The following is a 12,474-nucleotide window of genomic DNA, read 5'->3' as shown; positions in this document are numbered from 1 at the left end:
TAAACTACTAAATATGCATAACACGCCTCTTTGGTAAGGAACACACAGCATCATATATATATACACCATATAACAGGAAACGGGACAGGAAAACATGGTTTATAAGCAGGAAATAGCGGTACAATAGGAGGAAACTGGCATCGACCCCCGCAGGTGCTCTGTGCTCACAGCTTCATTTGGATTTACGACAGGAGGACCCAGTGCAATGTTTTACACACATATACACACACACGTTGCACAGCCAAACAATTATGCGTTATATAAGGTAAACTAATCTCACAACATCTACATATTCCATCCGCTCCAACTCAAATGTGTTTGCAAAGTTATTGCGTTTTTAGTTTTAAAAATACCTTTCTGCACTCACGATAATTACCTGGGCTTATGGGAAATAACGTAATAACGCTCTATTAAACACGTGGCATGTGAAATTAGTGATATATTGGTGGCATAATTTGTGTAAACGTTAGGTTTTACAGTAGCTAGCAGTGAATCCGATGTAAAAGCCGACACAACGTGACGATGAATATCTTCATGTCGCCTCGACTTCCAGATTACCAAACAAGCGGTGGAGCGCCCCCTTGTGGTAGTATATATAAACTGGTGGAACATTAATTATTTGTACTTTGTACCATCAAACAAAGATAATAGGTTACAGCGAATGCAGTTAATGCAGTGAAATTTGGCTTTTAGGATGAACAAAAACTACATAATGCTGTCTACGGCGAAGACCCGTTCAGTGGTAAGGTTAATGATATCACCATCGCAGGGGGAGGGGAATGTGAACTGAAGGGCCTGTGGGATATACCTTTACACCTGGACAGAAAGTTGCGTCAAACCAGGAGCCTTTTTCCGAACAACGCACGAAGTTATCCTTATGCGATGGGTTGTTCTTCTGTTAGATAACAGCCTGAAGCCGAGCGACCAAGTTTGGTGCCGTTTTGTGACAGTATCGAAGAGATTTTCCGTGTGCGGTAAAACCATGAACAAGTATACTTTGATAGCGGCGCTGTTCTACAACCATTTCACTGCAGGTAAAGTTTTACACGCCTTTTATTTATTTCCAAAAAAAATCGGTTTTTGTACTTAAAAACACGCATAGACAGAGAGCGCTACTACCTACAGTTTTATTAGTTTCTATTTGTACATTTGTGTGGGTTAATCATCTTCCCTGCAGGTGCAAACATGATGAAAAAACAAACCTGATCACGTGACACATCAATATTTAAAAAACCAAAACTGCGTTTGTGGCTTATTTCTTTAATTACTAATTTACTGTGGCTCTGCTGAACGGCGGGAGTATCCCCTGGTTCATCCACGGAGACGTGTGTTCACAAAACAACTGCCTGTTGCTTTAAGCAAGCTAGAAACCGAAGTATTGTCACATTTTATTCATCACTGCGGTTCCCTCACAGCAACGCAAAAGGTTACAGCTCTCGGTACAATTGCGTTCTGGCATGGTAGCCATGCTGTCCTATCCCAGCAGAAAGCACAGCTTTCTCACAAATGTTTATTCTTGATTTTCTTACACAAAGTGAGGATATGATAAAATAAAATATTTGTGAGAGTGAGGGAGAACGTTTGAGTTTCTTTCTCACACTTTTTTAGAGCTGCTTGCCATCCAGGTGACGGTTCCTTACAACCAGAGAAGTACAATGCTGTTTGCCTCCGTCATCCTACGTTGTGATTACTCTACTTCAGCTAATCTGCAAGAGGTTCTGGTTACATGGCGCTACAAATCCTTCTGCTTGGACCCAGTGTTGCAGTATTACACAACAGGTACACATCGCAGAGACCATAGTGAAGTCCAGACAGCATGCAGTGGTTTCAGTTTTCTTTAATTCCATTCTTTCTTTAATTCCTGTACAGTTGTGTAGGTTTCATATAAACACAACACCGCTCACACCACCCAACGTAAAACACATTATATGAGTACTGTGAGCAGGAAACACCTATGCATTTACATTACTGTCTTTGAATTGTAATGGTTTATACATTTATAAACAATTTATAAATTGAAGATTTCTTTGCCCTTTGTACAGTGAAACAGTTGTCTAATTATGGGTCTGTTTTGCATATCTGCATGTTCAATAAACAAATGCAGGTTGTCAGAGTACAGATACTGACAGCTTGTTCTTGTCACGTTCTCCCTGCCCGTTAATATTAAATTAGTGTGAACCTTCGTATTCTCTGTTTCTGTTCAGTCTACCAGGCTGCTCTGACTCTGGGCCAGAACCCGGCCAACGACTGCCCAGACCGCCAGCGCACCATTCGCACGGTCATCCAGAAGAACGGCAACAAAGAGCCCATTCTGGGGGCTGAGTATCGTGAACGCAAGATCACCATCCTAAACAGTAAACCCAGACCTGGACAAAAACGCTGGGGCACATCGCAGACACTCATGCCCAGTGATTAGAAAAGGGTCACGAGTGTCTGTCTTTGGTGTATTGTGTATGAACATCAGCCTGGTGTTGCTCCTGTAGAGTGCGTGCTTTTCCACTCCGTGCCTGTAAAGTCATTGGACATTTATTTCTCTTAACGTGCTTGTGTGCAGAGGCCGACCTGGTCATCACCGAGGTCATGTGGTGGGATAATGGTGTGTATTTCTGCTCAATTGATGTGGCTGGAGACACCATCGGAGACTCTGATCAGGAAGTCGAACTAATTGTGTACAGTAAGTGCGACTAGCTGTCTACTGGTTATTACCTCGTTCAAATCCTGTAATATGGCGGCATTAATAACAATTGGTGTATTTCTGAATCTTAATGATGATCCAGTGCTTAAAGGGCCTTCATTAACTGATCGAATACTTGGCACATTTTGGACGTGTACCAAAAAACGTTGCATTACTCCCATCAGTAAGCACAGAAAGCGTGTCACCTAATGGGATGTAACGTTATGGCCTGGCTCCCTGTCTCAGATTGGCTGACGGTGTTGTTGATCATCATCGGGGGTTTGCTGTTGATCATACTCCTGGGTGTCTGCTGCTGCCAGTGCTGCCCTCAGAGATGCTGCTGCTACGTCCGCTGCCCCTGCTGTCCAAAGGTGTGCTGCTGTCCAGAGAAAGGTACAAACACACATCGCCTCCTCAGCCAGCAGCCTCGCCTGCAGTTGTTCGTCTAGCGTTCGTCTAGTTCAACTAGTGTTTCGGTGTATGCTTTTGTCTTATCTGATCTGATGGCCAAATGCAAGCGCATATGATGTTGGAATTTACAAAAATAGACTTTATTGTATTGCTTTAAACTAGTTATCCTTAGTTTTTAGGTTTAAACGTGCAACATGATGCAAAATAACCTAACGTCGGTGCGCCGCAAATTTTCCCTCTCGTCTTTTTCTTCCCTCTAGATGTGATGCAGCACAGGATGTTGCGTAATGCTCAGAAAGCCATGGCTCCTTGGGTCTTTGGCCAGCCCTTTTATCCCAACAATGACTCCAGAACATCCTCTCAGGCACACCCTCTGCTCTACTCCGGTCCGTAACACCGCCCACAGTCACTAGCTTAAGAATAGGAGATGCATGGCTGTGCTTCATTCACATTCACTGACACTATTTTATCTGTTCTGATTAGACTGGTTGTATTTAATCTGCTATTCCTAGGCTCCTTCTCTGAGTTTCCTTCTAAAAACAACATTCCAATGGGACCAATGGCTGTTCCCTCCCCCCAGCCCATCCCACCTATGGCATTTCCCCACGATGTCCAATCCACCATGCTTGAGAGTGTGCATGGTAGTGAACGTGGCACCAACCCGATGCTGGACTTCCTGGAGAGACAGGTGAGGGCGATGGATGTGGGAGCCTCACTTGTCTCCCCGTTGGCTCAGTACCCGGGGGTACCGCTTCATGCTCTGCATCCTCAGGCTGCACCCCCCCCAGTCCAGCCTGAGCAGCCCATACAGCCCCTATCGCGGACAGTGTCCTTCACTCGGGGTCCGCCCAGCATGCTCTCAGCCCTGGAGGAGATGGGCGTCCACGGGGTGGAGCGCAGGGTCATTCGGCTGCCTCCAATCGTGAGCCGGGCCCCAAGCCTGTCCTCCCGCAGGGCACCGAGGGATGCACGCGGGGGGAACCGCCTCTCCAGCCACTCCAGCGGCAGTTCGAACCGCCTGAGCGGGCGGCGGAACGACTCTCGGCGGGACCCCGACTCGCCACATGGGCGAGGGATCCTGCGTGGCTACAGAGAGCGCTCTCGTACACGCATGCGCAGAAAAGGCGAGCTCGTAGCGGAGCAAGAGCTGGGGTGTGCTCGCCAGGACAGGAGTTACTTCCCCAGTCCTCGCCAGGCCTCCTGGAGCTCCGAGGAGGAGAATGGTCACAAAGGAGCTGTGAGATCACGAGACAGAGCCTGGACTGAAAAACCTCCGAGCTACTCCTCCATCGAGATCCAGCCTGGACACAGGGGAAGGACCAACGGACGCTACTCGGTGGGCATCTAGGGTGGTGAACAACAAGGTAATATGTCCTTAATCCTTTACACCTTGGCTAACTAACTGACGCCTTCAACTTTTCTCTCTCTGTTGTTCATACTCCTGTACCCTTCCTTCTTGAACATTCTTTACCCTTCATACCCTTCCCTCTACTTGTTTGCTCTCAGGATAAGAGCTCTCGCAGTGGCGTCAGTGTGGTGATTTGAAGCCTCATCCTGCCTTGTCCTGTATTTTCACCCGCGCTAGTGACTGTCTAAATTAGCATGTTTACTTAAGGTAGGAGGGAGTGGTGCTAGGACTTCCTTTAGAAATTACAGCATTGTCCAAGGCTGGACAGCACTAAAAGAAGGTTGAATGATCAATATAATACTCTTTTATGCTTCTTGTCCTTTTTAATTTATAGATTTTTAAACATTTACAAATCTTTTAAATACATTTTATATAGTTTTAAACATGTATTTTTGTATTGAGTTTTTGTTTGTATACCTTTTGAAGTGCTGTGAAGTTAGGCACATGAGTGCTCGGAAGTTATACAGTTCTTCAGCTAAGGTTTTATACTTATTCTTAAGCAGTTTTGTCTTGGCAAGTTGTGATTCAATGTATATTCTGAGAATCTTGTTTTTTGTTAAGTGAATGGTGGTGGGTTTTTTGTATGTCTTATTATGCATGATATGAAGGAAGATTTGTACCCATATCCTTACACTTATTCATTAGGTTTATTCTTGAAATGTCCTTCAAAAGCAGTGGCCAGATAATCCTTATTTTCGATACTAATCAGTTAGAAAACAGGAAATGGCCCTTTTTAACAACCCTCCATCTTTTCCACATCTTTAAATTCAGTTTGTGTGGTGCTGTCTGTTGTCTTTCTGTCATTACTGAAGTGGAAATGATATTCCCTGTGCATAAATATTTGTCCAGGCTGAAAAGGGAGGTTGTGTGTGTGTGTGTGTGTGTGTGTGTGTGTGTGTGTGTGTGTGTGTGTGCGCGTGCGCGCGCGCGCGCACCAGCCAGCAAAAGAAGGAGCTTATGTCAGTGAGAAATGGCATTGGAGCATTGTATTTAGAAGGCATTCAGATCTGTGCATGAGAGTTTGTGGCCAACATTTAGCCAAAAATACTGCATACTAGTACTAATATGCCTGAGAACATGTCCTCAGTTTATTCTCTATGGGCATCAATAGCCTGTATGGAGCTGAATTGGAATCTAATTTGGATTTTCACTAGTGATAACGTCAAATGCTAATGAAGATCGAAATGCATACCAGAATTCAATTCACTTTGCACGTTTTTGCTGGACTTAAACACGCATTAATTTTGTCTGTGACACTAAGTTTACTTCGTGTTTTAAATTACAATCAGTGTTTAGTAATTGTTTGAATCAGCTTGTGACTGCATATTTGGCCTAAAATTAAGAAATGTTTTATTTGGTAGTTTACAATGCATACCTTTTGACAACATGAGCACTAATTATGAAAAAATACGAGTATTGTCTTTCTTTTGATTAACATTTTTACACCTTTTGCTGAAGCAACATTGTTAGCTGCATACCTGTGGCATAAGTTTAAAAGGAGAAAATCGCACATCGAGTGAAATCAGTCGATAAACGATACCTGTCCTTGGTAAATTGATAGTTTAATTCCATCAAGGGCGGTATTATCTGCTTTTTTTGTCAAAGCTTTCCTTTGTAGGTGTGCAAACAAAGGACTGATAGCCTACCCTAGCTAGTTAGCTCACCAGGACTGGATTCACTCCGATTGGATCTGCCCGAGGAAAAGGCTGTCCGAGTTTGGAGTATTAGGAAGTGAAGGTGTCAATGTCAAACCAGCTTGAATCAGCTGTTTCCACGGATTACGACACCAGTCTGACCAGAGGCAGACCTCCGTCAACATCACATGCGGTGTGAAGCTGTTTATACTGGAGCGAAGCAAGGCATCTGAATTTCTTCAGGTATTTCTCGTTTTTCAGTGGCTGTGTTTGGCGCTGGCTCTAAAGCCCACAGCTAGCTTAGCTTAGCTTATCTTAGCTTCCTTATTTCGCTGTGAATTACGAGACGCATAGTTAGCTAAAGTTTTTTTTTTCTTCTTTCAAGTAGATAGCTAAACTAGATAATTTGCATATAAAAGTGACGCCCGATGTTATTTACTTGATGGTCCAGTTTAAGACGAACTGGCTGAACTCGTAAGGTAGCATCTCTACTGAATGCATAACCTTTTGTTGCACGATCATGTACGCCCAAATCCCGATACATATATTACCCCCGCCCCCGTCTTTCTGTTATAGGAACCATGAACTTTCTCTCTGACAAGAGTGTGCTGTTGCTGTGCAAAAGGACTACCAGCGCCATTCGAGTGCTGGGCAGCCTTTCATCTCTCCCTGTGGGGCGCAGGGTCCACGGCCCTCTCACTGGCGCTCTTAGAGGGTGTCACTCGGGGGCGAACTCCCATCCCAGCCTCAGCACCAAAAAGCGAGGTTATGATATCACAAGAAACCCCCACCTCAACAAGGTATCACCTAGTATCTTTACAACGGGGGGTTAGGGGCTGTTGATGCTCTGTTTGGCAGGTGGGGGGAATTTTAGCTGTGCATTAAAGAACAAGGATTGAGATCATGGCGAGGACGTGCAACCTTTGGCAGATATTTTTGCGTAACTGAATTCGCCTTACAAAGCTGCGGTATAATTGCAATATCAAAGTTCCATGCTGATAAGACAAGTGATGTCAGTAGACAGGGGAAGGTAGTTCTTGAATGGCATAAAACTCATTTTTCTCAGAGAGCCAGATTCCCATATGCTGATCTACAGTGTGGGGTAGTGTGCTTATTAATGGTACTTAATGTGTTGTTAATCTACAGTGTAGCCTTTGTTGAAATGAAGGAGCTGCAATGCAGGATATGACTCTGTGTTTTGCAAAGCAGTATGACTGTGTCATGAAGTTTATGTCCACTTAGAAATGCTCTCTCCTGCACTTGGCATCCTGCTTTTAGAGGTTGGAGGTGGCGAGTGAGAAATTTTTTTTTTCAGGATATGGAAAGAATTGAAAATGAGGATAGTTGGGTCCACAGAGAGAAGGAAAGCGCAAAAACAGAGCACCAGAGAGCAGGCAGCATGATGGGGGAGGGGTCGTCCCTCAGCATATCCATTGGTCAGAAATAAATAGGCCCAACATGTGGCGTGTCCGTTCTCCCTGCTGGAAGCATGCCTGCTAACTACTAGGCTGTCCAGTATACTTTGCAAGTTCCCTTATTTAAATGAGATGATGGTCTGATTTGTGCCAACTATAAGTTTGTTTGCAGTGGCGTTTCATTAGGATGTGTTGCTGGATCCACAGGGCATGGCCTTTACTCTGGAGGAGAGGCTCCAGCTGGGCATCCACGGCCTTCTGCCGCCATGCTTTCTCTCCCAGGACGTCCAGGTGCTCCGAGTCATGAAAAGCTATGAGACGCGCACCAACCCCCTCGACAAGTAATATTCAGTTTCCACTTCAGTTTTCAATGGAACTGTATTATCTGTAGAAATTTTTTAACAGAGAGAAAACACACTCAAACTCTACACCTCTCTCTCTACCCCTCACACTTCCTTTCACAGGTATATCTTGCTGATGACCCTGCAAGACAGGAATGAGAAGCTCTTCTATCGTGTGTTGACCTCTGACATTGAGGAGTTCATGCCTATAGTTTACACTCCCACTGTAGGCCTAGCCTGCCAGCAGTATGGCCTGGCGTTCAGGAGACCACGGTCAGGCACATTCCAGAAACGCACATGTGCCAAAATCCGCTGATACTGACATACTTTTCATGTGTATAAAACCTTTTTTCCTGTATTCCAGACACAGCTTTAAATTTGTTTTAACTAAAAGACTGTTACAGTGGGAGTTAGACTGAAAATTGGCTCCTGTTTATTTCCCCTCAGAGGATTGTTTATCACCATTCATGACAGAGGCCACATTGCCACCATGCTAAACTCATGGCCAGAGGAGAACATCAAGGTGTGTGGCTTAACCTAGCACGAACGCTTGCAGAGATGTGGTGTGGGATCTTGAAGGATTTCATATGGATTTTCTGTGTCTGTCTATGTGTGCTGTCAGGCCGTAGTGGTGACTGATGGTGAGAGGATCCTGGGACTGGGTGACCTGGGCAGTTACGGAATGGGCATCCCAGTGGGCAAGCTGGCTCTGTACACAGCATGTGGAGGAGTGCACCCTCAGCAATGCCTGCCTGTGCTGCTGGATGTGGGCACTGATAACGAGGTACACCACACTCCTGCGTTCAGCACTGTAATGGGTCAGCCTCCGTTTCATTTAGGTGTGGGTAACAAGTTTGGGCTGCTTGACATAAACAAAAAAACAATGACGATTTGCCAGTTGTTGCAAAATGCAATGGTGAGAACCTGCTGTGTCATGGATAAAACTGCCCTGGGTTAAATCAGAGGTCTTTCCTGCCAATGTCTTCATGTTGTCTGCCCATAATTTTCTGTTTCATTGTACTGACTGGGTTGATTTAATTTCAGCCCATTTTCTGAATCTGTTCTCTGTTAATTTGGGTATGGTCAGCCAAGAACAGTTGCATGTTTTGATGCAGTCTCCTTACCCGTTCCTGCCTGTGGAGAAAGTAGAACATGCTTGCTTCATTTACTTTCTCTTCTCTAAGACGCTCTTGAATGACCCCTTGTACATTGGGCTGAAACACAAAAGGGTGAGAGGGAAAGAATATGATGACCTCATCGATGAGTTCATGCAGGCTGTTACAGACAAGTGAGTGTTTAAGGGTATTAAGTCTGTTGGGTGTTAAAGCTGATAACTTTTATTAATGATTAACACTGGTCTGAGTTGCAGGTATGGCATGAACTGTCTGATTCAGTTTGAAGACTTTGCCAACAACAATGCTTTCCGCATTCTTAGCAAGTACCGCAACCGTTATTGCACTTTCAACGATGATATACAAGGTAGATATGAGTGCCAGAGAGAACAATAAATACAATCCAGAATTTGGTCCTGAGTTCAGTCTCCTATTTGGTGGTTAATTTGGAATTTGGCTGTAAATAAATAAAATGTCTCATTTTTCAGGCACAGCATCAGTGGCTGTTGCAGGTGTTCTCGCTGCTCTGAAGCTCACCAAAAATAAACTGTCCGATCACAAATTTGTGTTCCAGGGAGCAGGAGAGGTAGTGTTTAGACCGTCTGTCTTCTTATTGACCTATTGTTCATATGTCACTCTGCACTCCCATGAGAAACAACTCCAAATTGTGCATTGTTTGAAGCTTAGTCTGTTTTTGGCTCATGAAGCGGGATATTTCATTGGTTGTTGTTAATCATGTGATCAGGCTGCTTTGGGCATTGCTCACCTACTAATCATGGCTATGGCGAAGGAGGGAGTGTCGCACACTGATGCTGTCAAGAAGATCTGGATGGTGGACTCTAAAGGCCTTATTGTGAAGGTAATGGTTAACTGCTAACTAACCTGTGGGTGTACGTGTTATAATTGTGCTAAGATGCGACTATCCTCCTACGCAATACCTGGAAATGGCTGTTCGTGATGACTTGATTAGAGTGCAGAATGTAATTGCATGAGTCGCAAATAATGTATGTTCCTCCAGTCTTGAATGACATGTTAGAACAGTTTTGCGAGGACAGGAGTTGGTTCTGTATACACTACATACAGAGCATGTCAAACGTTGTCTTTTTGCCATGTGATCTTCAGGGTAGAGGTCACCTGAATCATGAAAAGGAAGAGTTTGCCCATGATCACCCCCAAATAAAGACCTTGGAGGAGGTGGTGCAGACCATCAAACCAACAGCTATCATTGGTAATTTACAGGAGTACAGTGATCAATTGTAGTTACCAAAACATAAATGTATTATTTAATCGTGTTCATCGGTTTCTCTCTTTGCAGGCGTGGCAGCCATTGGTGGTGCGTTTACAGAAAAGATCCTCAAGGACATGGCCTCCTTCAATGAGAGGCCCATCGTCTTTGCCCTCAGCAATCCCACCAGCAAGGCAGAGTGCACAGCGGAACAGTGCTACACGGTGACGCAGGTAACATGACACCAGCCAGCTTTTATGCTCCCTTTGAGTCTGCACTCCTCCGCTGCCTCATGAATACGACCGTGCGTGCGTGTGCGCGTGCGTGCGTGCGTGTGTGTGTGTGTGTGTGTGTGCCTGTCTCAGGGTCGTGGTATCTTTGCCAGTGGAAGCCCCTTCAAGAAGGTGACCCTCGCGGATGGCCGTACCTTCCACCCAGGCCAGGGCAACAATGCCTACGTGTTCCCTGGGGTGGCACTGGGGATCATCACCTGTGGGGTGCGCCACATATCCGATGACATTTTCCTCACCACAGCAGAGGTAAGCATTCATGTTCACACACTGATCACACTGATAACACCGCAGAGAACTTTAGAATGATAAATGTACCATACCTGCTCTAGTTTCAGTTCCTAGAACTCTCTGTAATCTGTCCCATTTTTACAGAGGTGGTAAGCCTGTGTCTCACAAATGTTCTGATGTGTATATCAGGCAATAGCTGACATGGTCACAGAGGAGCACCTAGCTGAGGGAAGACTGTATCCTCCTCTTGGCTCAATCAGAGAAGTGTCCTTTAAAATTGCCATGAAGGTTAGTGACTAATTCCCTGTGATGTCCTGTTTAAACAAGGCCAGCAGTTGAGTATATTGTATAGTGCTGTTGAGCAGTGTGTACATATGTGCACGTATGTGTGCATGTACACCTTCATCTTAGTGCCCATAAAGATGGTGAAATTATAGGGAGCTATATTAAGGCACTGGTCTCGATTGTAAACTAGGTTGAGGAGTGTCAGGCCAGACGGTCGATCGAATTATTTAGGCTTCTATGTATAACCTGATATCCAAGTTTAGTCGACCTCTCTCCTTCCATTGTCTAAACGGTTCAGGTTCTCATTTCTCTGACTTCCTGCGAATGACTTTGTCTTCATCTCTTCTTCTCTCAGATCGTGGACTACGCCTACGAACACGGCATTGCTGCTTGGTATCCAGAGCCCAAGGATAAAGAAGCCTTTGTGTTGTCTCATGTCTACAATTCAGACTATGACTCCTTCACACTGGACTCTTATACATGGCCCAAGGAAGCCATGAAGGTCCAGGATGTGTAGCTGCTTACCCCCCCCCCCCCCCCCCGTATCCTCCTCTCTTGGAGAGATCCACAAAACGCCACCTTGCCTTGCCCATCTGCTCCTCCTGACATGCCAGTCATTTCAGTCTTTTTGCCTTTGAATTCAGTGTTCAACCAATTTCTCCATTGTTAGATTTTTGGTAAGTTAAAAGTAGACCTTCCTGCTCTTAAGACATTGCCTCTGCCCACAGATGCCAAAGACTGCAGTTCATCTGATTGGTCACATGGCTGTGCTGCAGATGTGGGTGTTGAAGGATCATTGGAAGGATGGCTGTAAATACAGGTTAAAAAAAAAAAAAACTACCGCAATCCACTGTTGTCTAGCCAACAGCCAAATTATTCTTGTGTAGCTTTTATGAATAGATTTTGTCACTCCAGGATTTGCTTTACACTTATGAGTGCGCTCCAAGCCAAAATATCTGGTTTTAAACACTCCTTTGATTCCATTACTGATTCATGCTGCAATCATGCAGCTATCAATTTAGTGAGAGGTTCTTTTTATACCATTTCTGTTAGTAGGATCTTAAGAACTGCCTGCAACAAATTGGATGTTTCTCTAGTTTTATTTATAAGATGGCATCATTCTTGAATACTGTAAGCAGGTTTCCTCTTTTATTATTATTTTTTTGCTGTGTTTTTAAGACTCCTGTGTTGTCTCGTACGGATTTTGCCAAAGGACATTGTGTCAAACACATCAAAAGCAGACAATACTGTGCTAACTACAAAGCATGACTACCTGTCTGGGCCACCCTCATTTTCAGTGGTAGCTAGCAAATTGTTCAGTGCTTAGTGTCTGGAGAATTGTTGCTATCGTCATTCATAAATTGATTGAGCACTGTAAACAAAGTCTATTTTCACATGTTCAGCAAAGGGGAACTTTTAAATAAATAAACAATTTAAAAGCAAATCCA

General features: G+C 44.5%; 2 protein-coding genes across 4 annotated transcripts; both read left to right on the top strand.

Annotated features, from left to right (window-relative positions):
* The first annotated feature begins 11 nt into the window (after positions 1-11).
* ildr1b (immunoglobulin-like domain containing receptor 1b) lies at positions 12-6,028 on the top strand. 2 transcript variants are annotated; one of them, XM_027005153.3, is made up of 8 exons: positions 12-1,034; positions 1,609-1,779; positions 2,205-2,354; positions 2,555-2,674; positions 2,921-3,067; positions 3,346-3,471; positions 3,598-4,421; positions 4,592-6,028. In XM_027005153.3, exons 1-8 carry the CDS (start codon positions 878-880, stop codon positions 4,628-4,630), a joined length of 1,734 nt encoding a protein of 577 aa, XP_026860954.3. In that variant the 5' UTR covers positions 12-877; the 3' UTR covers positions 4,631-6,028. The 2 variants fall into 2 exon arrangements, with proteins under 2 accessions (XP_026860954.3, XP_081576513.1); XM_081720387.1 differs by having other exon boundaries at positions 3,598-4,449.
* Positions 6,029-6,215: 187 nt separating this feature from the next.
* On the top strand, positions 6,216-12,474 carry me3 (malic enzyme 3, NADP(+)-dependent, mitochondrial). Of its 2 annotated transcripts, XM_035522756.2 has the most exons (15): positions 6,217-6,370; positions 6,704-6,927; positions 7,750-7,883; positions 8,007-8,156; positions 8,331-8,406; positions 8,506-8,667; positions 9,068-9,171; positions 9,253-9,362; positions 9,484-9,581; positions 9,741-9,854; positions 10,118-10,223; positions 10,311-10,453; positions 10,586-10,759; positions 10,931-11,029; positions 11,382-12,474. In XM_035522756.2, the coding sequence occupies exons 2-15, from the start codon at positions 6,709-6,711 to the stop codon at positions 11,541-11,543; spliced, it is 1,851 nt and encodes a 616-aa protein (XP_035378649.2). In that variant the 5' UTR covers positions 6,217-6,370; positions 6,704-6,708; the 3' UTR covers positions 11,544-12,474. The 2 variants fall into 2 exon arrangements, with proteins under 2 accessions (XP_081576509.1, XP_035378649.2); XM_081720383.1 differs by lacking the exon at positions 10,931-11,029 and having other exon boundaries at positions 6,216-6,370.

Source organism: Electrophorus electricus, chromosome 9 (genome assembly GCF_041902795.1).
Source record: "Electrophorus electricus isolate QZ-2024a chromosome 9, ASM4190279v1, whole genome shotgun sequence".
Lineage (NCBI taxonomy): Eukaryota > Metazoa > Chordata > Actinopteri > Gymnotiformes > Gymnotidae > Electrophorus > Electrophorus electricus.
Note: the sequence above shows the minus strand (reverse complement) of the source record. Positions and strands in the feature narration are given on the sequence as shown.